Source organism: Hypomesus transpacificus, unplaced genomic scaffold (assembly GCF_021917145.1).
Source record: "Hypomesus transpacificus isolate Combined female unplaced genomic scaffold, fHypTra1 scaffold_30, whole genome shotgun sequence".
Classification (NCBI taxonomy): Eukaryota; Metazoa; Chordata; class Actinopteri; order Osmeriformes; family Osmeridae; genus Hypomesus; species Hypomesus transpacificus.
Genome location: NW_025813826.1, coordinates 3374687 through 3400155, shown reverse-complemented (window position 1 = coordinate 3400155; position 25469 = coordinate 3374687). Strand labels below are relative to the sequence as shown.

The 25469-nt window shown below is 49.6% G+C and overlaps 1 protein-coding gene across 1 annotated transcript in view; it reads right to left on the bottom strand.

Annotated features, from left to right (window-relative positions):
- Positions 1-644: 644 nt before the first annotated feature.
- The window catches only part of col27a1b (collagen, type XXVII, alpha 1b), a 40276-nt gene continuing 15451 nt past the window's right edge, over positions 645-25469 (bottom strand). Inside the window, exons 8-60 of the mRNA XM_047015365.1 lie at positions 25054-25098; positions 23992-24045; positions 23098-23142; positions 21983-22036; positions 21319-21363; positions 19138-19191; positions 18347-18391; positions 17672-17725; positions 17545-17589; positions 17296-17349; positions 17118-17171; positions 16961-17014; positions 16636-16689; positions 16352-16405; positions 16211-16255; positions 14960-15013; positions 14490-14534; positions 14055-14108; positions 13863-13916; positions 13446-13499; positions 13299-13352; positions 12672-12725; positions 12254-12298; positions 11940-11984; positions 11768-11821; positions 10763-10816; positions 10364-10417; positions 10218-10271; positions 10063-10116; positions 8947-9054; positions 8769-8822; positions 8299-8406; positions 8155-8208; positions 7850-7903; positions 6750-6806; positions 6455-6508; positions 6256-6309; positions 6112-6165; positions 5967-6020; positions 5703-5810; positions 5480-5587; positions 5277-5384; positions 5038-5091; positions 4153-4215; positions 4021-4074; positions 3826-3861; positions 2922-2939; positions 2751-2786; positions 2599-2625; positions 2027-2195; positions 1547-1656; positions 1027-1245; positions 645-819 (exon numbers count right to left, since the gene is read on the bottom strand). Of these exons, the coding sequence (XP_046871321.1) occupies positions 673-819; positions 1027-1245; positions 1547-1656; positions 2027-2195; positions 2599-2625; positions 2751-2786; positions 2922-2939; positions 3826-3861; positions 4021-4074; positions 4153-4215; positions 5038-5091; positions 5277-5384; positions 5480-5587; positions 5703-5810; positions 5967-6020; positions 6112-6165; positions 6256-6309; positions 6455-6508; positions 6750-6806; positions 7850-7903; positions 8155-8208; positions 8299-8406; positions 8769-8822; positions 8947-9054; positions 10063-10116; positions 10218-10271; positions 10364-10417; positions 10763-10816; positions 11768-11821; positions 11940-11984; positions 12254-12298; positions 12672-12725; positions 13299-13352; positions 13446-13499; positions 13863-13916; positions 14055-14108; positions 14490-14534; positions 14960-15013; positions 16211-16255; positions 16352-16405; positions 16636-16689; positions 16961-17014; positions 17118-17171; positions 17296-17349; positions 17545-17589; positions 17672-17725; positions 18347-18391; positions 19138-19191; positions 21319-21363; positions 21983-22036; positions 23098-23142; positions 23992-24045; positions 25054-25098 (3393 nt within the window). The 3' untranslated portion in view covers positions 645-672. The remainder of the gene's footprint in view (positions 820-1026; positions 1246-1546; positions 1657-2026; positions 2196-2598; positions 2626-2750; positions 2787-2921; positions 2940-3825; positions 3862-4020; positions 4075-4152; positions 4216-5037; positions 5092-5276; positions 5385-5479; positions 5588-5702; positions 5811-5966; positions 6021-6111; positions 6166-6255; positions 6310-6454; positions 6509-6749; positions 6807-7849; positions 7904-8154; positions 8209-8298; positions 8407-8768; positions 8823-8946; positions 9055-10062; positions 10117-10217; positions 10272-10363; positions 10418-10762; positions 10817-11767; positions 11822-11939; positions 11985-12253; positions 12299-12671; positions 12726-13298; positions 13353-13445; positions 13500-13862; positions 13917-14054; positions 14109-14489; positions 14535-14959; positions 15014-16210; positions 16256-16351; positions 16406-16635; positions 16690-16960; positions 17015-17117; positions 17172-17295; positions 17350-17544; positions 17590-17671; positions 17726-18346; positions 18392-19137; positions 19192-21318; positions 21364-21982; positions 22037-23097; positions 23143-23991; positions 24046-25053; positions 25099-25469) is intronic.

The following is a 25469-nucleotide window of genomic DNA, read 5'->3' as shown; positions in this document are numbered from 1 at the left end:
GTTAGTTTCTTGTGTGATAAATGACTACAACTCGTAATTTAAACTTCACATACACTTTAAATGGAAAAACTTACCTGGAGACCTGTGTGCATGAACTGTTTGAGTACAGTACAAACCTGAATACCTGGTCAAATGTTGAGATCTCACTGTTGTTACCTGAATTGCTTTGAAAGACTCCGGCGAAAGATCTATTGCACTTTATACTACAACATACGGACCGTTTACATGTATAAACAATGTGTATACGCAGAACAGTTAAGTACTATATGAAAATACATCAATGTCAAACATGCCTCTCTTCGAAAGCATGTTTAGAGTTCATGTAACGATGCTATCAGACCACGAAGGGAAGCATAAGTCTGAGGTGCCGTCTTCGGAGTTACACCAGAGCCCGTCCTCTCTCTTCAGTAACAGGTAAACAAGTTCATGACACAAGCTTATGTTCTCCTCAGGAGGGACTAGTGCTCGACATCCACTGCAGCAGGTCCATCCCTCCCTGTGACCCCCCCCCCTCCCTCTGTGTTTTTGCAGTCCAAGCATATGGTGAAGGTTCGCCGCAGCTCCGTGCCAGCCCCCAGTGTGGACCTGGAGACACGAGGAACGTCCGTCCGCAGTCTCCCCTCCCACCCACCCCCTTTCCCCCCTGTAGTTCTATCAGGCCTCCGGGAACCTCTATAGAAAGCACACAGGCCCAACCTCCAGGTGGTAGTGGGAGCCTGGCTTTGAGGCGGGCAGGTTGAACACGTCCACGATGGGCAGTAAGTTCGGGTCCTGGGTCTGGAACATGAAATCGGTTCGATGCCAGTGGCCATCTTTGATCTAAAAGACAAGGTTTCACGAGAGGGTATGCGAGAGGTTAGCACGTTAGTGTCAAATCCAAAATGGAAAGGACGACCTGTATACATTACTGCAAAAAAGGACAAAACTAAAATTGCTTGTCCCTTTTGTCCCTCTAGAGGGCGCTGACGAGCCCGAGAGGACCGCCGTGACGGCATGGCTTCTCGGGCCGCCAGCGAGCCGACGTACCCAGCAGTCGTCCCTGGTGACTTGGGGCTCCAGGAGGTCTCCTGCCTGGATCACCTCCCCGTTCCAGGCGCGGAAGCCCAGGGCTCGTGAGGAGGGCTGCAGGGAGGGGCCCGTGGCCCACACGGGGGTGTCCAGGCAGCGGACGGTGACCCGCTGCCACGCCTCGGACGTCAGGAGGTGGAGGAAGTTCATCTGGATGCGGCCCACTCCCATCTCCAGCTGCGGACACGCGTGCGTTCTCTGCTCTTAGGGATGCGCTCGTGGTTGTGGTTCGGATCGTGTGCTCGTGGGTGCTTTTGCCGTGTGAATCTCGCCGTGTGTTTTTTTTTTTTTCACGTTTTGCATGTGGAATGTTTGTTTGTCATGGCTACAGCATGGGATAATGATTTGAATGTTGAGTCTAAAGCCACCAGCATCGATGAAACACGAAACCTTGGATGTGCCTTCCCCTGTTCGAGTGCTAAATATTTGCGTTTTGAGGGGCCAAGTATTTGTTTCAGCTGGGTGAGTCGTGACTGACCTTAGACACTGTGACGGGGTTCAGACAGGTGTGGCCTCCTCCGCTGAAGTTGCAGGTGACCTCGATGTTGTCTGCAGAGCTGCCCAGGTTTGGGTCAATCCAGTATGTGCCTTTAGACAAGCAGAACCAGGCGAGAGAGGTTGTGTAAGGGGCTGAACCAGGAGAGAGAGACGGGTTGAGGTAAGGGGCTGAACCAAGTGAGAGAGAGAGAGGATGACGTTGTTAAACCAGGTAAGTGAGAGAGGTTGAGGTAAGGGGCTGTCCCAAGTAAGAGAGAGAAGTTGAGGTCAGTGGTTAGTTTTATATATTTATTTTAGTTTATATATAAGTGAAATGCCTGTCCACTCTATCACATTTTCCCTTCTCTGAAAAGAATCCTCTTGGCACGGCTCAAACTGCTATATGAAACTTGAAACTGGGTATGTTTCCGGGAGCTGTGGAGCTGTGAGGTTCTGCTCTGCTGGTCGGCTGGTTTCTCACCATCAGTCATCTTGTGTTCACAGTCCTGCAGGTCCCGGCAGACACGGGCAGGGTTGTCCTGAGTTCCTAGCGGGTTCCTCAGCCTCTGGACCAGGTCGCTGAGGTAGTGGAGGGTCCTGAATATCTCATTCCCCTGGTTCAGCATGGGGACGTCCACGTCCTGGTAACTCTGGGACCGAAACAACCATCACACTCAGCAACTGACAGGCGTTACATGATATCTCATGTTCCATTAAACTCATGAGGAGGAAGATTGTGATGAAGACTAGATGTGCACCGTGTTGAAAGCGACATGAACGAGTGAATGAATTAGGAGTGTTGTGCATCCTGTATGTCATCCATGACGTTATGAGCTATGCTTGAGACAGTGTGCCCCCTATCTGCCCTTATCTGCCCCTTTCCAACTGACTTCTGACCTCGGGGCAGCATGAGAGTCGACCATGACTTGAAAAGCATCCCTAACGGTCTCCTTTTTCTAGCATAGAAGACAGCCAACATCTCTCCATCAGAACCCCCCCCCCCCCCCCCCCCCCCCATCCCCGTCAGAGTCTATTCGAGCGAGCAGAACTTACGAACGACAGAGGAGAAGGCTGAAGTCCCTAAAGAAGAGAGAGAGAGAGACATCATTGGTGACGTGGTGCCGTGCGAACGGGCATCAGCGCGTTCCCTTTTGCGTCGGCACGACGGGGCGAGTGCGTGTTTGCGAAGAGAGACGAGGACTTACGGGCGCTCCGGGGGCTCCGCGAGGACCGGGAGGTCCCTGAAACACGGAACAAAGGAGTTACATAAGCATCACTTCACCAAGCTGTCATTCTTGTAACCGCTTAAAGATAAGATCATATCCCAAGAGCTGTGAGCTCCCTGTTGTCCCCCTCAGAAGATAAGGATGAAGTACCGTTGGTCCTCGTAAACCCTGTTTGCGGAAAGAGAAAAAGGGAAAACAAGGTTAGGTTTCCGATCAACATCCTCACAGGCTGGATCAGTCGGGGCTGCCGCCCTGCCACGATCCAATTACTCCATTCACCGAAACGGCAATGACGAGCGAGCGGCAAGTGTTCATCTGACCGTATCGAATTTCACCGTGGTTTTTAATGTCACTGTGAATGACACCAAATCAGGACTATAGGAAATTAAATGCGTTTGAAGGGTGTGTGTGTGTGTGGGTGTCTAGCGTCTCCACTAGAATGGTGTGAGGTGTCAGGTTAGGTTCTGGGTTCACAAGTAGTCAGGGAGTCAGATGGCTGAGCGGTGGAGAATCGGGCTAGTAATCAGAAGGTCTCCGGTTCGATTCCCGGCTGAGCCAAATGACGTTGTGTCCTTGGGTAAGGCACTTCACCCTACTTGCCTTGATGAAGGGGGAATGTCCCTGTACTTACTGTAAGTCGCTCTGGATAAGAGCGTCTGCTAAATGACTAAATGTAAGTAATAGAACAACCAGTTGACGGGACAGAGAGTCTCTCTTAACACAAAAAGAAGAATGACCTGTTCAAACACACAGCAATAGTAGCGAAGCCTCTCTCAGAGGCATAAAGTTCAGAGGACGGTGTTTATAGGGAAAAAACGAAGACAACATCATTGACCCCCTGACTGTCATCATAACCTAATATAGACTAACGAGGATAGGATCTCCTGATTGGGATTCAAACACGATTACGAGTGCCACGTCAGAAACCCTTCATGTCGCCCACAAATCCCGAGTGGTGCGTCCCCCCGTGCTAACTCTCTTCTGACGGCACCCCTGACACACGGCATGACACAGCGAGCGGCAGGAACAGACAGGGTTCATCAGAAACACGCACCGTGTCCCCTCCGCTCCCCTTGTCGCCCGGGGGCCCCTGGTGAGGGAGGATGAGAAAAGAGGGGAGGGAAGAAGAGAGTGAGAGAGAGCGAGAGAGCGAGAGAGAGGGGGGGGATAGTCACTCAGTCAGTAGCTAAGGAGTGGGGGTAAAATGTTCTTGGGCAGATTTGCGGGGTATGAGTGACGAGGTGCTTACTGGATTACCACTGGGGCCGATAATCCCCAGGGGCCCCATCGCCCCTCTCTTGCCCTGGTGAGAGAGGAAGAGACACGGTCAGAGACGCAGCACGGGGACACGGGGGTCAGGTGGTGTTGGGTTCCTTCTTACTGTCAAGCCACGAGGCCCTTTGGGTCCTTGTATCCCAGCTGGCCCCGAATCTCCTGGAGGCCCCTGTAGAGACACACAAGCCCATTAGAACAACACTGTCACTCACATCATAACAAAAGAGAGATATACAAGCACATTCTAAAAACACTAACTCTGGAGAGATATACAAGCGCATTTTCTCGACTCTGAAACTCTGGAGAGATTTGCAAGCCCACTGTGCCGGCACACTGCGCCAACACTGCAACTGCGGAAAGGTACAAACATCTGATTTGACTTGATGAAGCATCGATGACATATGACTTTGACCCGTCATTGTTTTCGGAGAAAACCCAAGCTGCATTTCAAGCCAACCCTCATCTGCTTCCCACCCCAGGGACAGTGCTGTACTGTATATCACACTGAAACAGCGGGAAGAGGTCCAGGCCGATCACTGGCAGTTGCAGCACTTGAAAAGGTCTGTAGACCAAAGACTCAGTAAAGCCCTGAAGACTGATGGTTCAGCTGTCTGTCGCCTGCAGAGCAACATTCCTGCCCAGTCAGCAGTTATGGAGCGTGAAGTGAGATTACACACGGAGGCATAAGGGTCGATCTGGCAAAATGTTGGATATACTTTCTCAATATTCGGATTTAAAACTATAAATGATTCTTAACATTTTGAGGGTTTAAGTTCCATGAAAACTCAGAATTAATCCTCAGCCAGTCCTTGATTTACTACTGGAAAGGGGTAATGCTTCTTGTCTATTTATCAGAAACATATTTCTGGCCCGGGCCTTTTAGTCAAACCACTTAATTCCTGTGGGGAAACTTTAAAGATGAGTCACTTTGAATATCAGAGTTATGATCGCCAGCGAGGCGTGAAATGGATGGAAATGAAGGGAGGAGTACCTTGGGTCCCAACATTCCCAGAATCCCTTGGAGACCCTGTTCACCTGTGTCACCCTAACACAACCAGAGAACAAGAACAGTTCATTTAATGGCATGAAGACTGAGAGGACCGAATGAATCTTAGGATTTTTGTGGCTCATTTCGGGAAATACATTCAAGTCATGTCGGGACAGGTGTCGATCAATGTTCAACAGAAACCTTTTCCTTGTGTGTGTGTGTGTGTTCCTGTCGGCACTCACCAGCTGCCCTTTCACCCCCTTATACCCCTGAAAACCTGGCAACCCCATCCCGCCAATGAACCCTCTCCTTCCTGGAGCTCCAGTGTGGCCCGGGAGACCCCTCTCTCCCTGAAACACACACACACATCAGAAATCCAGAGGGGAACGTTCGCATACTCGAGTGGTCGTTGCTGTCGTGTGCGACTCAGGGTAAGACTCCTCACCTTGGGTCCGAACGAGCCCTGACTCCCTGGTCGTCCAGACGAGCCTCTCGTCCCAGTCGGCCCGGCTTTACCAGCGGCGCCCCACTCTCCGTCCTCCCCCTGATCCCCCTGAAACAGAGCTGGAGGTGAATACCAGCCCTGACCCTGAGACGTGAACAGGGAGAGCTGAAAGAAGTAGCATCGCTAGCTGTGGAAGCTAAAGAGAAGAACTGCCGGCTCTTACCTTCAGGCCGTTGGCACCATTTCTCCCGGCTGGTCCGTCGGCCCCCGTCTGCCCCTCGAGCCCCTCCCTGCCCACCACTCCCCTCTGACCTGTTGGACCTTGCTGACCCTTTCAGAGAAGCAGAGGCATTCACGTCTATATCCCCACAGTACAGATCCCTACCAGCTGCTAGGATGAACTTGTATATCAAGCGACCTGACAAAGCAAACTCCTAAAAAGCATTTCCCCTTCAGAGTGAGAATACAGTACTGCGTCGCTACGTACTGTGGGTCCTCCGGTTCCCGGTTTCCCCTGTGGCCCCCGTCTGCCTCTCCTACCCTGCACCACGGACAGGCAGCACGTCAGCATGACAAACAGGGACATCGAACAGAAACCTCATACAGCATGCGCCCACCGAGTTGGTCCTTACTTGGTCACCTTTAGAACCTTTGAGCCCTTGGAGTCCCCTGGGGCCGGCGTTTCCCTGAGACAAAGGTGAGGAACATGTTCTAGAACAGGAGTGAGGAGAGATGGAGCGCGAGTGTGTTATGCCGCGGCGGCGTCGCGTACTTACAGGGGCGCCAGTTGCACCTGCTTTGCCTCGCGAACCTTCCGCACCTGGGAGACCCTGGGGGAAGTGCACATCCGTCAACTTTGGGATTTGTTTACTATTTGTATTTTGTGTCAGGTGACAAACCGATTTCGATTGCGTTCCGACACAGTGCAAGCAGGCAGTATGGAGTGCATCTGAGTGTAGCCGGGGTTCCCCTCACCTGGTAGCCTGGATCTCCTGCCTCTCCCAGGTTCCCCCTTTGTCCTACTGGACCCTGGAGACAGACGGGACACACACTGGATCAAACATCTTCTCACACACACACGAGGGCCGAAGCCATTTAGTTATTCATTCGTACTCTTGTCTAACATCATCTCCCCATCTCAGATACCGGAGGGAGGAGATACACTGAGTTCTGAGAGGAAGACCGGGAGAAGGGGGCGAGGGCACTCGGGTCTGAGCGCTGTAACGAGATGAGACGGGAGGAATCAGGGAGGAACGTGCGAGGAACTCACTCTGTCACCTTGAGGACCAGGAGCACCTTCGACCTTACTGTCTTCTCCGCAGTCACCCTTCCGGAGAAACACACACACGAACTGAACTCAATCCAAAACAATACCCATTCAGTCCATTCAGAGAAAGAGAGTTGAATGGAAAGTGTGGCTTCCATCAATAGGTTTGTTAGTAAACAGGGATCCAAGGTTCCGTTGACTTTATAAGTGTGTTTGTACTGTTTTATTGGGCATGTGCTCTGCATGTGTTTTAGTGACACAGGAGAGGACATGGTGGAGCAGTGAGCTGGAGGATATGTGGGCAGTTGCACAGTATGCTGTTCACACTAGTGTCTCATGAGAGGACAAGGGGAGTTTACCAGCTACACACACAGACACAGGCCTACTGTACCAGCTACACATGGGCCTACAGTACAAGCTACACACACTAGCCTACAGTACAAGCTACGCACACTAGCCTACAGTACAAGCTACACACACTAGCCTACAATACAAGCTACACACACGGGCCTACCATACCAGTTACACACACTACAGTACAAGCTACCCACACAGGCCTACAATACAAGCGACACACGGGCCAACAGTACAAGCTACACACACTGACCTACCGTACAAGCTACACACAGTGACCTACCGTACAAGCTACACACACTGGCCAACTGTATTTTTACAAGTTGTTATTCTTAGCTTAGGTTATTCTCAGTTGGTAGGGGAATTTCTTCGAATTTTTATTCAGACTACTAGTGCAGTGTCCATTCCCACGGTGTATCCGGTGACTAAGAGTTTAATGAGCTGATTCTGTGACATAGTTAGTCGAGTGGCGTGTCATCTGCTCCACTTAGCACACATCCGTTTTGCTTTCATTATCTGCTCCACTTAATACATCCTGTTTTATCCTTCATGAACTTTCATTTCAAACTTTGAGATGCCATTATAGTATGATGAGTCAGTATATTGTCAATACGAATAGTAGCTCATTTGGGAAAATACTAATTTTTTATAGGTTTATAAAGGTCGATAGGAATTCAAGAGCAGCCGGAACAAATAATTCCAATACACCTGCACTTGTCACAAATGGCACATGTATTTGAAAGAGGTACCTTTTCACCTGTAGTTCCATGAAGCCCCAGTGGGCCCTGGGGTCCCTGGTGACCCTGCGGTCAGACAAGGGAACATCAGTGGAAGGGGACATATTGCACAATGTTTGGAGCTATTCAGAGCTTGCCAAGGTTGAGTATAGGTGAGGTTAGCTAAACAAGGAAGTGCATTTGAACTATGTTTGAACTTCATAATGCTGTGGGACATTAACTTGCATCAAAGTACCATTCTAGCTCTCCCTGATCTAGTATGACGTCAATCTAGAAGACCATTTAGCACCTATAGCTTTGTAAAGTAGGAATCTTACCTCATATCCTGTTATGCCTGCTTCCCCTTGCAGGCCCATCCTCCCAGGGACTCCCTGTGGAGACAAGTGGCTCATTTTACTGTCAATCCCTACACACCTTTAACTGGCCCAATCATCTATCTACATCCTCCCACACAGGCATACCATTGGCCCAATTGTTCCTCTCGATCCCTTTGATCCGACAAATCCCGCCTCTCCTTGTTCACCGATTGGCCCAGTCTCTCCCAAGTGACCCTGATGACCTTTGCTACCCTGGATAGTGTTAAAAAAAAAGCATGTATGCAAAGACACCAGGGTTTAGGGTTACAAAGATAAAGGCTGATAGGTGACAAGAGTTCAGGTTTGGGAAGAGACCTCGGCTCAGAGTCACTAATCAGTGTGGAACATTTGATAGTGTAATCCATTTGTTTGTTCATTTCGTTGAGGCCACGGACACTGATTGTTTCTATCAGTATGTAGCAGGTCCAGGGGTGTGAGACAGGCTCCACGGTGTGAGACAGGCTCCACGGTGTGAGACAGGCTCCACGGTGTGAAACAGGCTCCACGGTGTGAGACAGGCTCCACGGTGTGAGACAGGCTCCACGGTGTGAGACAGTAGAAGCCACGTGACGTACCTTCTCTCCTGGTTTCCCCCTGTCTCCCACTTCTCCAGACTTCCCCTCCACGCCCTGGGTAAAGATGTTTCGACATAGGGACAGAGATCATGACTGGAAAACTCTTGTCATATGAAGATTTAAACATCAACAGAATTGATTGTGAAACGGATTACAAGCTAGGAATTTGAATACCAACCCTGACGCCCACAAGGCCTGGAGGTCCGACGGGTCCTTCCTTCCCTTTCGGTCCGAGGTGGCCCCTCTCTCCCTGGGCGCCCTCTGGGCCAGCCTCCCCTTTGTCCCCCTGGGGGACAGACACACAGGCAGGCACCACACATGACACCCCTACACGTGATACATACTGACCCTGACACCCATCCACTCGCTCCCAGGAAGAGCATTAAATCAAGGCCTGGCCCCTGGCCCCCGTCACCTGTCCAGCCTGCCTCCTTCTTCCAAACCCAAGGCCTGTTCTTAGGTGCTTGGTTGTACGGTGCACATAAGCCTACGGAGGGTGCTTTTTAATTCACGCTGCAACGCAAATGATAGTCTTTGCATATGCCGTTGGACAGTGGGAAACATGTATATGTAAAGGTCGCCGCAGTGAGAACGCAGAGTCCCTGCGGTGTTTCTCCTCCCAGACTGCAGCTCCTCCAACGCTGGAGTTTCACCGTGTTCGCGTCTGCCGTTGTATGACATTGGTTACGGTTCGCCGAGCCAGGAGCTGTTAGCGGCGCAGCAGACGTGAAGTCGCTTGGCTGGGCTTCCTGCGCTTCTCTGAATCAGCACTATATTTCTGTCACAAGGCCTGCCAGACACAAGAGCTCTGCACAGGCCTGCTGCCTTACCATCACCAGAAGTTCCACTCCAACTGTCACTTGTCACAATAACATACTTGACTCTCTGACTGTGCTGAGGTCCTAATGAGAGCAATACCGAAGTCCTATTCCAGCACAGCAACATGAGGTCCTATTCCAGCACAGCAAGACTGAAGTCCTATTCCAGCATAGCAAATATGAGGTCCTATTCCAGCATTGCAAAAGTGAAGCCAGATTCCCACATGGCTAGTTTATTGTCCAGGGTCAATACTTGCTATTTGATCTGCTTTTGTTATTGATACATCTTGTGTTCCTTTTCCTCTGCTGCTGTAATAGTGTATTTTTTTTAATTCCAACTTCACACACATGTATTTCAGATACACAAAGCATGTGTTACTGTCATGGCCATGTTTGCAGTTTGAACGTCCTATTGCTATATGTTCTTGCTCCGGTTGAGGTAACATTGAGTAAACATCCAGTGCCTCTCCTCTCACCTTGGTTCCCTCAGGTCCGCCGTGTCCCGCCTCCCCGGTCAGCCCTGGCTCCCCCTGAAGAGGAACACACCCTCAGTAGGACAATGCCAGGTACCAGTGACATCACCAATCAGCTACCACCAACAAGGGCACAAGTGCTATTGTGGGATATTCACCCTCTGACCAATCAGGCCCTGCTCCCCGGTGGTCCCTGCCGGCCCGAGGTCCCCCTGCAGGGCAGGACAGGGAAATGCAACGGTGTGCTACGACTGACAAGGCTGAACATGACCTGTAGCAACACGCTCGGTGTGAACGATCCTACCTTTTCCCCAGGTTCTCCGGGTAATCCCAGCTCCCCCGCCTTTCCTGGCGGACCCTGAGAGGATACGAATGAGTCAGAGCAGGGAACCTATCCCGAGTCAAAGCAGGTTACTCGTATAGGATATATACGAGTCAAAGCAGGTTACTCGTATAGGGTATATACGAGTCAAAGCAGGTTATCTATGTGACTGAGTCAGAGCAAGGCATCTATTTGAGTCAGAGCAGGTTATCTATGTGACTGAGTCAGAGCAATCAAGGCATCTATGCGAGTCAGGTCGGGTTATCTATGTGACTGAGTCAGAGCAAGGCATTCATGCGAGTCAGAGCAGGTTATCTATGTGAGTCAAAGCAGGGTATCTGAGTGCGTTAGTCTTGAAGGTCCAGGTGTGGAGCCTCTCACCTTCAGTCCCATCTCCCCCAGCGGACCCATGGTTCCTGACGGCCCTATCGCTCCCTGTGGCAAACACAAGCATGGCGTTGATGAGAGCATAACAAATGCTCACGTAGATACTGCGTCCTATTAACACCGAAATACACACTAGCGCCTCATAATAACAAGCCAGGTGTGATAACATATCAGCACGTCAAAGACTTATTTCCAAGCTTCTTTCAAAGATGTAATTAAATCGAAATCAGAAGGCAGATATAGCATGGCCAGAAAATACGGAGAGAAAAAAACCTGAAAAGGAACAGAAGAAACTGTGGAATGGAGGAGATAACGGGTGTCTGAGATCTGACGTCTCTCTTTCTGAAGTGTTCAAACCCAGAGCCAGACTACTGTAAGAGATGGAAGCTGCCCAGCTGTTACGAAGACACAGTAAGATCCACAGAAGACGAACTGCAGGAATGCCGTAGATAAAGTAAATACACATCCCTCTCGACCTCACACTCTCTCTCTCTCTCCAAGACTCTCTGTGATTGACAGAGGAATACTTTTTCTCTACTGAACCAACAGATGGGTTTCTAGGCATCAGCATGGGAGAGGCCCCACAGTGGCGGTGCATCGTAGCTGAGGCAGGCTCACACTTTACTAAGAACATAAAAAAGCTCACAGGTTCTAAAGACCCCTCCATCTTTAGAGCACAAAGCCGCATTCTGTTAAAGCATGCCAGACCCCTGCAACCAAACAGGATGATTTGAACACGGTTGCTGGAAGTTCTGGCTCAACGCTGTCTGGAGAAGACAAGAAAGGGACAATGTCATGGACACCTCCAGACTCCAGTAAACAAAGTCTGCAATCAAAGGGAACTTCCCGCTTAGAAGAGGAACTTTCACCCAAACCTGATGTCTCTCTGACTGGTGGGCTTTGCAGGAATTCAAACAAACACCCAGATGCCCTGATTGGAGGCAGTTGTGCTAGGGATAGTGGAAATACCCCCGAATATTTGACTTTTAAAGAACTCACTGGCTCTCCTCCAACTCCTTTGGCCCCTGGAGATCCTGAAGGTCCCTGGGTCCCCTGAGAGGACACAGATAAGCACACTGAAAGTCCTCAAGCTTGTCTTGTCGCTCATGGCCACCCGCTCCCCTGCACTGTGTCCACATCTGTGGCCAGACTAGCCTAAAGCAGCACTTACTGGAAATCCCTTGGGACCAGCTTCCCCAGTCTCCCCAATCTTTCCCTGCAGAACACCAACAGACACACACACACAAATATGTCATGTCAGCATGCTATAAGAGTTACAGCTGCCTCCCTTTACCCCGGTTAGTTACTCCCATCATCACAAGCATATTGTTTGTCAAGACATCTCTCCGGAATAACAAAACATAATAAAAGTTAATTGGTGTCAATTAATCATACTAATTATTTAAATACGGAATGCTGATGATTTACTTGGTTAAGGTAGTGTGGTGGTTTGGACAAAGTGAGTTATTGGTTATGAGCTCCTACCATCTCCCCTTGAAAACCCAACTTCCCCGGCGCTCCGTAAGAACCCTGTAGAGAGACAACAGCGTTGCGTCATCTGACATCCAGCTGTGTAACAACAGCCGGCAGCATGCCTCCCTCTCTCTGAGACGTCCCTCGAGGTTCCTTCCCTCTTTAATGACAGTTTTTTTTTTATAGTGCACGTTGGCAAATCAAGTCTCCTTAAAATGTCCTCAGAAATAACGACAAAATTGCACCCAGTTGCTTTCAAAACTTTAATGAATGAATACCGACTCGCAACTTGAGCCAAAGCCACTGAGTGTTGCGGTATCTTTGTAGCGGTTGTGCTTTCGTGGGAAAGCTTCAGTCACGTGACCCTACATGTTGACATCAGACGAGGGAGACTCCCATTTGACCTTTGACCTATAAACCTCATGCTCACCTGCCGCCCACTGGACCCATCCTCCCCAGCAGAACCGACAGGGCCCGTCGGCCCCTGTGGAGACAGGAAGAGAAAGGAACGCTTTGAAAACGCACTCAAGGAACAGACACTTTTACCCTCTTTCAACTAGACTAGCCCACATGCTTACGTATTCACATACTCAGAAATGAGTTGGAGGTCACAGTTCATAAGCTCATGAAAACAGATCATTGTTGAATCGCCAACGGGTCAAGGTGGTCACAGGTGGTACAGTAACGATCCTGGAGGGATGAGGGGGGGGAGACACATCCCCGGAAGACGCGGTCGGTCGGACGGGGGCCAGATACGGATCCGAGGCGGGTCTGAGAGCCGGGTGATCGCCGCAGAAAGCGCTCTCTCGCCACGCAGTCCGGCGTCTTCCGCGCGCTCACAGAGGCCGGACAGATGTGCCAAGAACACAGTCCAAGCCGTCTTTGGGATGTCAGCAATTCTTTTCCCTGACATAGCAGCGCTGGGGACTGTCTGAATGGGTCTTCAGTTCTCAAGGTTTGCTTCCGTACGGCATTTTGCCGTCCTTGCATCCTCGGCAACACCGCTGCCTTGGGTTCATGCAAACAGGAAGTGTGCATAGAGAGATGAGCCTCTTACCCTCTTGCCTTTCGATCCGATGCCGCCACCGACTCCACGCGAGCCGGCCAGCCCCTACAACAGGAAGGACCGTCACAATCAGTCAAAACTCGCAAAGCAATGAACCCCCTGGCAGTTCTTAGTGACGACATGTTAGTGGCAACCTACTGGGAGGCCTTGTGGTCCCGTTGGTCCATTTCCTCCAGGGGTTCCAGGGTGGCCCTGGTACAAAAATCAATACTACACATCAAGACATCTTAAAAAATAAATAATAATAAACATCTGATGTCGTTCCGTCAATCCTGCTAATAATGACATCTGCCAGTTCCACTGCATCGCTAGGTGCTTGGATACGTCACCTTGGATAAGAGTGTCTTCGAAATAAAGACATGAATAAGACGCCAGTACACAGCTAGAGACGCTAGCTAGAGAAAGTGTGCTATCAGGGTATCGTATCATCTCAGGTTACGTGTGTGTGTTTTACATCCTGTCCGCACTCCTCTCTGAGCCCACTGTGATTGAACGCCTCTCCTTTCAGACTGGAGACCCCAAGGAGGAGAGACCTGGTCCAGACTCACTCCTTACCATGGCTCCCTTCTCCCCCGGAGGCCCCGGCAGGCCCACCTCCCCGCGGTCGCCCTGCGGACACACACAGCTCTAGATCAGGACCCAGCCAGCCATGATGCCGCCCGGCTCAGGATCCAGACATCAGCAGAGAGTCAGGGCCTGCAGAACAGAACACCACTGGTGTCTGTGTGTGTGCGTTGTGTGTCAAACCTTCTCTCCTGCCAGGCCTGAGTCTCCCACTGGCCCGATGTACCCCACAGGACCCTGGAGAGCAGGACAGCGAACGGTTAATCCAGAACTGACATTGAGAGTCACAGAGCACTGATTTAGACGAACAATTGTTGAACTGGCTTGCACGTGCACGAGCTTAACACTCCTACTGTCTCTTTCTTTGTGTGTAGATTTTGGGGCATTTTTGGAGCTTTATTGGATCGTTTGTAAGCGAAGTGTGACAGGAAAGGCAGAGAGAGGGGAAGACGCGTAGCAAAGGGCCAAGGCCGGATTTGAACCCGGGCTGCTGCTGTAAGGCCTCAGCCTACATGGTACGCACACTTATCCACAAGTTATCTAGCCCCCCCCCACACACACACACACACCATAAACACAAACACAGTGAAGTATGGAAGAGTGAGAGAAAGACTTTACCCTATCTCCAAGCTTTCCGACCTCTCCTGTCATCCCACTCTCCCCCTACAACAGAGGAGCTCGTTAACACCATTTGCAGCATTATTAGCATATCCTACGTGTGTGTCGAGATAATTAACCATCTTATAATCATGTTTCAAGACAATTTGCATCTCATTCCAGCATCTAGAGATACCTGGCATGTCATTAGCATAATCCAAGGATATTACAATCTCATTTGTAACTTCAGATTGTTAGCATTTCACGAAAATGCTAACAACGCTTGGAAATAATGAGCACCTCGTTGACATGCTCATAAGACTCGTAATGTGCAAATCAGTGACATCCACGCTGTAAAGGTCAGACCGTACAAGACGGCTAGTGTCGGACGTGCATGCCGTGCGTTGGATGAAGCAGGACGGGCCGTGTTAGAGCGAGGACCACAGTGACGGGGCGCACGGAGCATGCCGAAGCATGCTCAGTCGACTAACCTTCAGTCCTTCCTCGCCCGTGCTCCCGGCGAAGCCTTGCCTCCCAGGTCTGCCCTGAACACAGATCAGAGATGGCCCACAGCCCTCCATCAGCAGTGGTTTCCTAAGCCCCGCCTTCTTCTATATATCTGAAAATATCTGACCACCCCCGCTGTCCTCAAGGCTGCACGCCTAAAACCCTCTATAACCCTGGCGAGCAGCGCACACTCCCAGACAAACTGGTGGATCAATCCAGCCCATACCGAGCAAGAGGACCCTAAACCAGAACAATGTGCTGGAGCATCTCCGTCTGTTAGCGCCTGAAAATCATCGCTTATTTCGATTGGATGTTGTCATTGGCTCATTTGTTTGATCGAAAAGGTTTTACACTGTCTCATCACTCGCGGTTCCTGACTTTGGTAGACAGTAGTTTGGACGGATCCATGTGGCGGGAAGAGGCGTCTGGATGGCAGTAATTGGATTACTCCACTGCTATTGTTTAACCTGGGTCAGCTCCAAGCTCCTTGTGATCTTTGATGGATGCTAATGGGATGTCTCTGTAGCTGGGAGAAGAATGAAGCTGTCAGCTACCGTATCAGAGGCTATAATGGAAGAAATGCAGTATACTATCTGGCTTGTCCACATGGCCAGGTGGATATGAGCCATTCAAGGAGAATGTCCCGTCGGTAGAGTAGAGAGACTGATTTTTATAGGTTTCAGTATAGACAAAGAAGAGAGCAGTATGGATTTCCCAAAAGCCGTCCTGTAACTTGTTTTCCACAGTGCTTTAATGAAGCTATATGACGTTCATTGCCAGTTCTTGGCAGAATGGCTAGGCTCCAAAAGTAATATCTTAAAACAAACGCAAAAAAACAACAAATGAATTCAATCCAATGAGTATCATATTTTACTCCAACTAATATTTTCATTGGGTTAAACTGCAAGCCACAGTTTTTTTTATTTTTATGATCCATGCTAGACTATACTGTTAAACTGTTTTGTTTTTGTGGACAGAGGGTGAGACTATAACAATTTTGCAACCAATCTGGTGCCGCAACTGAGCATTAAACATATCATCAACCAATCTAAACAGCTTTAAAACAATAGGCAACTGTCTCTGCCAAAGTCCGACAGTATATCAAACCAGATTGTGCTGTCTTTATAGTGGCAGACACTGACTTTCCATAGGCGGACCCCAAACAATTCTCATTGTTGTGCTTGTTGGGTTCCTGATTGGATAGCTGTGTTTGCTCTGAACCAATCAGTGCTCACCTCTGGTCCCATGGTTCCGGGTGGTCCTAGAGCTCCTCCGTCCCCCTGGAGGAGAAGATCAGCCGAGTCAGGACCCAACACGGTCTACCCACGTCCCAGAGGGACTCACCCCAACAGGGGATGTCCACATGACAAACTTACCTCTAGACCTGGTGTTCCTCTTGGACCTGTTAAACCTCTGGCTCCAGGCTTCCCCTGGGGATATTACAGATAGTTAAGGTCTACTAACCCTCCCTGAATAACTGATCATTAACACAAATGCTACGATCACCAACATTTAACCGGTTATCAATACTATTACTGTAATAATTACATACTACAAGATACAACAATGTAATTTACCCTTTTAATGTCTCAACCCATTGCCTTTATCTAACAGGTAAAATACTATTATACTATCTAACTAGTCTAACTGTACCACTGACCTTTAACCCCTCTGGCCCGTTGTGACCAGGTGGGCCGATGTCACCTGGGAAGCCCTGAGGAAAACCAGGAAGTTGACATTTTAGTTCTCTGTGCACCTTCAAGGCCGACTGCAAATCCAAAATCACTTCCAAAACCAGTGCTCACGGGAGATATTTAAATCCCGAGTCACTCCTTTGAAAGACTGAACTGTGTCTCTGAAATACTCTCTGAAGCAAGACTGAGGAACATCTTTCTCTTAGACATCTCTGAAGGTTTCCTGGCACTGGTTTAGCTTCACAGTTTCTTCTGTGACGGTGGGTCGGAAGTTCCACATGGGCTCCTTACCTCAGGGCCCGGGGGCCCCGGTCGTCCTTCAGGCCCCTGGTCACCGGACGACCCCTGCCACAACAACACAGCACTGCTGTCACTCATCCCGCCAGTTCCCGCTAGCACAGCTTAAACACACCAACGGGGTAACCATGGTAACGTCGACACCACTCACCCGCGGACCCGGTTTCCCCATGCTGCCTGGCAACCCTGGGGAACCCTGTATACCCTGTGAAAAAACATGCGCGCACACACACACACACGCTCCATGAAGCGGTATGACATCCACAGCGTCCTACAGCGACGTAGCGCGGCTACACACAGACACAGCAGACACCGCAGCACACCTGTACCTTGTCACCCTGGAACCCCGTCTCTCCTGGCTTGCCCGGCACACCGACTTCACCCTGACGACAAGATTAGGCGGGGTTACGAGAGGAATGGGTCATCTGAGCACAAAGACGGCAGCAGGTGACAAACAAATGTTCCGAAATGTACTTTTTAAAGTCTATGTAGCCGTATGAGGAGGCATCCCATGCATTGTTCCTAATGATAAATGGTCAGGTGAGAGGGGTAGACCAATGAGAAGGTATTCAGATCACCTGATCACCTTTCAGTCCTGCCTCTCCAGGGTTACCGGACACCCCCTGAAAAACAGCCAATAACAGATGAGGACTTGTTGCATACTTTCAATAATCAAAGTAAAATATTTGAATTCTGGGAGTTTACCTTTAGTCCACCTGGCCCAGGTATGCCCATGATGCCCATAGACCCCATGTCTCCCTGCCAACACAGAAACACATTTGAACATTGCAGTATGGAGGCTCACGTTTATCAGTTTACCATCGGCTGAGAGTATTCCCAAACAATCCAGTCACTAAACATTTTTTTCACTAACAGTAAAGTATTCACAATTCATGTCAGAGACAAGCAGGAGAAAAAAAAGACCAGCAGGAGGTAGGAGAGACCAGCAGTGTGGTGGACACAGAGAAATGAGAGACCAGCAGGAGAGATGAGAGACCAGCAGTAGATAGGAGAGACCAGCAGTGTGGTGGACACAGAGAAATGAGAGACCAGCAGGAGAGATGAGAGACCAGCAGGAGAGATGAGAGACCAGCAGTGTGGTGGACACAGTAGAGAAATGAGAGACCAGCAGGAGAGATGAGAGACCAGCAGGAGAGATGTGAGACCAGCAGGAGAGATGAGAGACCAGCAGGAGAGATGTGAGACCAGCAGGAGAGATGTGAGACCAGCAGGAGAGAGGAGAGACCAGCAGGAGCGATGTGAGACCAGCAGGAGAGAGGAGAGACCAGCAGGAGCGATGTGAGACCAGCAGGAGAGAGGAGAGACCAGCAGGAGCGATGTGAGACCAGCAGTGTGATGGACATGGCTTCAGATACTCACTATGAGGCCAGGTACTCCACTTGGACCAGGCGCACCCAGCTCTCCCTGGTCAGGGGAGAAGATTCGAGTCATATACAGCAGAGAGAGACTTGCAGTTCCTTAGACTGCTGGGAGGTGTGTGTGCGTGTGTGTGTGTGTGTGTGTGTGTGTGTGTGTGTGCAAAGAGCATGTCTATTCATAACCATATATGCAGATGTCGTGATTGTGTGTGTTAATGTGTGTGCATGTTGTCCCCTGACAGTAGCTTGTGTAATCTGCAGTTCCTAACTGCTGGGCTGAGCTAGGGAAAGAGGTCTGATGCAAGACAGAATGGGGCTTTTTGTTCGGGCTAACTGCCCCACTTCTACATGTCCTGTCCACATCCTCAGCAGGAACTAGTCCCGAAGAAACACCAAGGGAAGAGAGAGAGAGACGGAGAGAAAGAAATAGTGAGAGAGAAAGAAAGAGAGATGTTTCAGAGCTCAGTGTGACCTTCCTGCCAGCCCAGACTCAGCATGAATGGGGAAGATTCAGCCAACTGGTCCTTTCTTGTTCCCCCTCAGAGACAGGAAATGGTGTTGGAGAGGTCAGCCAATCAGGATATTTATATGTGATGTGTGCATATTCAATGTGTTCAAAATGCTCATCATATATGTATGTACAGTGTATATATGTGTGTATGTACAGTGTGTATATGTGTGTATGTACAGTGTGTATGTACAGTGTGTATGTACAGTGTGTATATGTGTGTATATTTATTCAGTGTGGTAGAACTCTAAAGACAGCTGACTCAGGGACGCTTGGTTCCTTACTGGGTTCCCATCGGGCCCCGGTGGTCCACGTTCACCAAAGTCTCCAGGAAACCCCTGGGTCCACACACACACACACACACACAAACACAGAAGCTGGTACAGCAACATGGTGTGGGACACTATAGTCGTTCTGGTTCTAAGGTCAGCAGTACAAGACAAGATGTTCAGACTAAAGATTAACATCATCTTCCAACTAAAGGAACAGCTCCAAAACTTGAAACTTTAGTTCGAATACCGATTTACCAGCCCGTAAACGATGAGCAGGCTTACACCGATGAGTGATGTTCTCACTTCCGAGAGCATGTAGACAGACGGTTGCGGGAGCATTGAAATCAACAAACACGGATTATGCGTCCTTGTCTTCGATGTATTATGAGAGCACACAAAAACGCAGTGTCAGCACACAAACTTCCCCCAACATTGATATTGGCAGAGTAAACCTCAAGCACACACTCTAGAATCCAGTAAACATCCCCGAGCTCCTTTCCCTCGGACGGTCAGGAAATTCCATGGCTGACTTTCCAAGCCACAGAGCTCAAGCTGCCTGCCTGCCTGCCTTTCTGCCTGTCTCTGCTCTTTTGCCTGCCTGTCTCTCTTTCTGTATGTCTCTCTGCCTGCTCGCCTCTATCTGTCTGTCTCTCAGCCAACCTCTCTATCTTTCTGCCTGCCTGCCTCTCTCTCTTTCTTCTGGGCTCTCTCTCTCTCTGACTGCATATCTTCCTGCCTCTGTCTGTCTCTGCCTGCCTCTCTACCTGCCCCTCTAGCTGACTGTGTTCCTGCTTTGCCAGCTGTCTGTCTGATTTTATAACCAGCCGTCTGCCTGCCTACAGTAGCATCAAAACGGGCCGACTGGCTGACTCCAGATCTGCTGATGAGGGATTTTTTCATTTTCTCCTGGCACTCGTGATTCCATTCTAGCCCAGAACACGAGACGTGCCGCCTCGCCCCCCGAGCCGCGCGCTCTCCACGCGTGCTTGTCACCGTGCCAGAGTCAACAGCGTGCTGCCGCGGAGCGCCCCGGCTGCACTGGAGCTGCCGTGGTTACGCGCCGCGGGGCGTACGGCCGTGGGAGAGAGGTGCGCGGCGGAGCTCGGGACTCCCGTTGTCCTGCATGAGACGTGACGCCCGTTCTCTGCGCACGTCGCGTCTAGAGATCGTCTCTGCGTGGCGGCGTGTCGAACGCGAGTCAGACGGCACGGGTCGGATCCAGAGGAACCGAAACGGGAGTCGTCGCTGCCGCGTGCTGCCAAAGGAAATGTGGAAAAAGGCCTCTTCTTTCCAAGAAGGACAGTCATGGTGACGTTCTAAACACAAACACATGGTTCCCCAGAGTTGTACGTTATGTGCTGGATCCTGGGAGGTTATCAGGACAGGTCCCTAACACATCCTTCCCCAGTCCTAGCACCACCCAGCATTCAGATATCCAGTCGGCTCAACTTTAGCACCAGACCATATCCGTGCTGCTGGTGAGAACAGGGTTTGCGTAGCTGGCATGTCTTTGTCACTGGCTATCAACAGTGTAATACACAGAGTACAGTCACTACTGGATGTACAACAGTGCTTGGGAAAATGTCTCGTACGTATTAAAGTTATGATGAGCACTTTAGTTTTCCATGTTAATACAACACTCATGGGAGAATTGAGAGGACTCATTGCGGCGCTGCTCCCCAGCCAGTCTGCAACCCTGCAGTTAGCGGTGGAGGGACTCGGAGCCACAAGTGAATGACCACATGACATACTCTCCCAAACAGATGATTGGGCACGGATAAAACACGTTTTAAAAGCTTCCGCAATAAACGTTGAACATCATGAGAGTCTGTAGTACACAGAGTGCATCGCAGTGCAAATGAAATATCATGAATCTATTCGCTGTAATGAGATGGATATAGAGTCACATGGCTTTGTTTGAAACATCTTTCTCTGGTCCGCTCTGGCGTCGGACCCGGGGACTCCAGAGCTTAAAGACCACAGACTCTACAAAGTGGCTGTGTTGAAGCCACTGTCACATCAGCCAGAAATCGGATCTAAACCTAGTAACAGCCATATCATATTCACCATACGGTTTTATAAGTTACTTTACAAACAAACAAGGTCCATGGCACATGGTATGGCCGTTGATTGGGGTGCATATTGATACCGCATGAAAGGTGCTCTGAAAAGTATGTTGAGAGAAAACTTTACCGGCCTACCCATCTTGCCCTTCTCTCCGTGAAGGCCTGGAAGTCCCTGTAGAGACACCCAGACGAAGAGAGAAGGAGAGGAGGAGGAGGAGGGGAGGATGAGGAGAGAGAATACAGACACACAAGAGAGAGGGTGAAAATGGGGTACAGCTGATATCTTGGGGTACAATTAGTTACATCTCCAGTTTTTAAGCAGAAGTAAGGAGAAGCAGATATACACTAACTTCATATCACTTGCACTCAAAGAGAAGGCTCAACTAGACAATGTTGGTCCATTGTCCTGAGGGATTGTGGGAATCGGAGTCTTGCTGAAGCGAACTCAATGCAGTTTTAAGCCCGGCTTCCTTTCCAGAGCCTAGCTCTGGGATATTATCCTTAACAGTAGGAAAGGTTGGACATATATGTAGGTTTTGATCTTGTCTAAATATTGTGAGCGGGACCAACTGCCACTCACAGTTTAGAGGATGTTTCGGAGCGTGCCTACTGCCCACTGGGGCGTCTGTCCGTGTAATTGCCCCATTATTTATTAGGCTGATAAGATTACATTGTGATATGCAGTACTTGCAGGTGGCGAACTACAACTACTTGGACGACGACGGCTTTCGGGTCCTCACTAACTAGTCATTTTCATCTTTTTCACTTTGCAGATACGAAGCGACACTCACCCGCTCCCCATCTGGTCCAAGTAGGCCATATAGACCAGGGGTTCCTATGTGGCCCTGAGAAAAGGACAGGGTATGGGGGGACAGAGGGAGGGAGAGAGACAGACAAGAGAGAACTTATGAGAGGGGGGGGGGGTGTTGAGAGGAAGCATGGGGATGCACAAGTAAGGTGGAGGTCCACGAACTCCTGTGTCTTCGGGTCCTGATGGATGGATGATGCCTGCCTGAAGACCAAAGCCTTGAGGCAAGTGTATATGCCCATGGACTGCATGGTGCTGGCTTCCACGATGTAGTCCAAGGGCACATACCCCCACCTCAGGGATCTCTGCAGACTTCTGGGACTGGAGCCAGGAGACAGAGGAGGACAGGCGGGGGGTGATACACAACACAGTAGTGACATACTCACCGATGACACAGTTGCTCAAGGCTAACAGCATTGGCATGCGCTCACTGTTTGCGCTTTTACTTTCATATCAAGGATATGTATGATCATGTTTAAGGTTACATGGAGTCAGATGGCTGAGCGCAGCGGTGAGGGAGTTGGGCTAGTAATCAGAAGGTTACCGGATCGATTCCCCGGCGTGCCAAATTACGATGTGTCCTAGGGCAAGGCACTTCACCCTACTTGCCTCGGGGGGAATGCCCCTGTACTTACTGTAAGTCGCTCTGGATAAGAGCGTCTGCTAAATGACTAAATGTAAATGTAATGTAACATGGGTCTCAAGTGAACGAAGTTCCACAAAGAACTCCGTCCCGACAGGATGTGGGGCGGTCCAACGTGGCAGGTTTACGAGTGTGATGCGGCTCTCTTTTCACAGTTCGTTTAGCTTTACTGTGGCATAACTGGGCCTCTCTACCTGGGTTTATAACATGCTGTCACTGACGTGTTTGTGGGGGTGGGGGGGACCGTTAGGCTTGAGGCCTGTGGACGTGCTGTGGGAAGCCATGAGCTGTGTCTATGTCCCGTAGCTCCATGCACGTAGGAGGTATGAATCGTATTTACCTTTCTGACCGAGTCGGATAGCAACATCATACAATGGACTGTCTGCTGTACTGTAGTAAAACAAACTTGCTCACATTGAGCTTCTGACTATTTCATCAGGAGCTTGGTTACTCACCCTGGATCCTTTAGGCCCCATGTTACCCACAGGCCCGGGTAAACCCTGGAGAACACACAAGGCATAGCTATGTTAGCCTCTTAGCACTGTGACCATACCGTCAACACACTGTTAAAGTATTGTTAGAACACGGTTCAAATAAACACAGTGCGGGATTTGAAAGAAATGCAGGCCTAGAGGCCTGGGGACGTCATCTTAAGACACTAAAACAAGGCTTCTAGAAGCTTCCATCCCCCTGGACGTCCAGCAGGGATCACCGCGGTGACACGGGACTCAGGGGGTACAGAGGCAGGCAAAGGCGTGAAGCCGAAAGCACCATAAAGCGTTTTTAACGAGGCGAGCTGGGAGTGATCGCCCAGCTGCGTGGCATTGCACATTTGCAAACTGAGAGAGGAAGCGTGTTTTACTAAGCGTTGAAATCATAACACAGCTCGGCTACAAAGGGAACTTTCCCCTCCAAATCAAATTCCCAGACGTGGAAAGCTGAATGAGGACTCACGGTACGAGCTTGGGAGAGTGATGGAAACATCTTTCGCCCGGGGAGCGACCTAATTAGTCACAGTTCTATTTTGTTTTCTTTCTTCGCGGTACTGCTGACTAAGTAAAACAGTTTCACATTTTATTTCCTGACACAACCAAGGGCTTTACATGTGTGAGTGTGTAGGTAGTGTGTAGGCGTGTGTGTGTGTGTGTGTGTGTGTGTGTGCATGTAGGTACTGTGTAGGCGTGTGTGTGTGGGTGGGTGTATGTGTTGGTACTGTGTAGGCATGTTTGTGCATGTAGGTAGTGTTTAGGCGTGTGTGTGTGTGTAGTCACTGTGTAGGTGTGTGTGTGAGTAGGTACTGTGTGTGTGGGCCCTGCTCAACCAGCACTGCAACACTAGATTTACTGCACCTGCCTGCCAGGATAACCTTTAGCCCCTGGGCTTCCATCAGCTCCACGATCGCCCTGCAGAGATGGAGAGAGGGAGTCAGTGGGAGAGGGATACGGGCAGAGAGAGGGAGACGGGGAGATGGAGAAAAGCAGAAAGGGAGAGAGAAAGAGAGAGAGAGAGAGGGAGAGAAAGGAAGCGAGGGGGAGAGAGGGAGACACAGGGGAAGAGGGGGAGATGTAGAGGGGGGAGAGGTGGACAGAGGAAGAGAATGGGAGGACGAGGGAGAGACGGAGCACAAGGGAAAAACGGGTTGTGTGATTTGTAGCCTCCAATCTCAGGCGAAGACCATGTGAATCCATTCAAATGGAAGCCAAAAAGAAAGAGGAACAATGTCAGTGTTGGCGTCGAGTTCAGAAGGCAGAATCATGCAGGATATTGGGTCTGCCTCGTGGCAGCCAAGCCCACAGCAGTCAGCCTGTCGTGTGGTACAACCTCTGGCTACTTTACTGCTGCACCAGGGGATGTTTGTCTTCAACAGCGTTCAGTCATTAACATGAGTCATCCTCTCCATGGTCTGCCATTTGAATATTATATTATAATTGATTAGCTGTAAATTACAGCCTGTTGGCATTGAAAGACAAACCACCGTCATTAGGCTGTTTCCTGACAATGAGGCCGTTTTGGAAGTTGAGGTTGAGAATGGGAGATGTCTGCTCACTGGAAGGACCCACTACCAATGTCATGGCATGTGAGAGCGCCGCACAGAGGGCAACAGCCCAGATAGGCCATAGGTGACGTAACACACAACTGTGTTGTAATGTTACACAACTCATTACTAGTACAAAAAATATATATATAATATGATATAATCAGATCATACAGTATGTATATATATATATATTTATTATCTATGGAGGACGTGTGTAACATCCTCACTTTTGTGTGTACGTGTGTTTGTATGTATGTATTATATGGGTGTGGATTAACATGGCAAAGGAAATAGTTTCCTTGCATCATCTTAATACAGGTAAAAAGTTTGGTTTATTCATAATGATGAACATAGAATATTCAAACACACTCACTGGATCTCCAGGGTAGCCAGGCGGACCAGGGTGGCCTTTCAGTCCCTGTAGAGAGAGGAACTAGAATGAGACACCACTGAAAATTCAATTGACTTCATTCTGAAGAAATTCACGTGTTCGGGTACAGAATAACTAAGAAAATAAGTCCTAAGAACAGAGGTAAAACCCACATTTGAGATAATATACACGATGGCTGATTATATATCAACATTTGTGAAGCAACTGACCTACTTTGGAATATAGCATAGAGCTAAGTCTATTACTGTTGAAATACACCAAAATGTGATAGTTATTACTGTACAGTGTTTCCCACAGATTAGAAATCTAATTGTGGCGGGGAGGGGTGGGGGTGGGGGGGGTCGTAATAATTCCTTTGTTAATAATTCGTTACACAATAATTTGTTACATTACATATT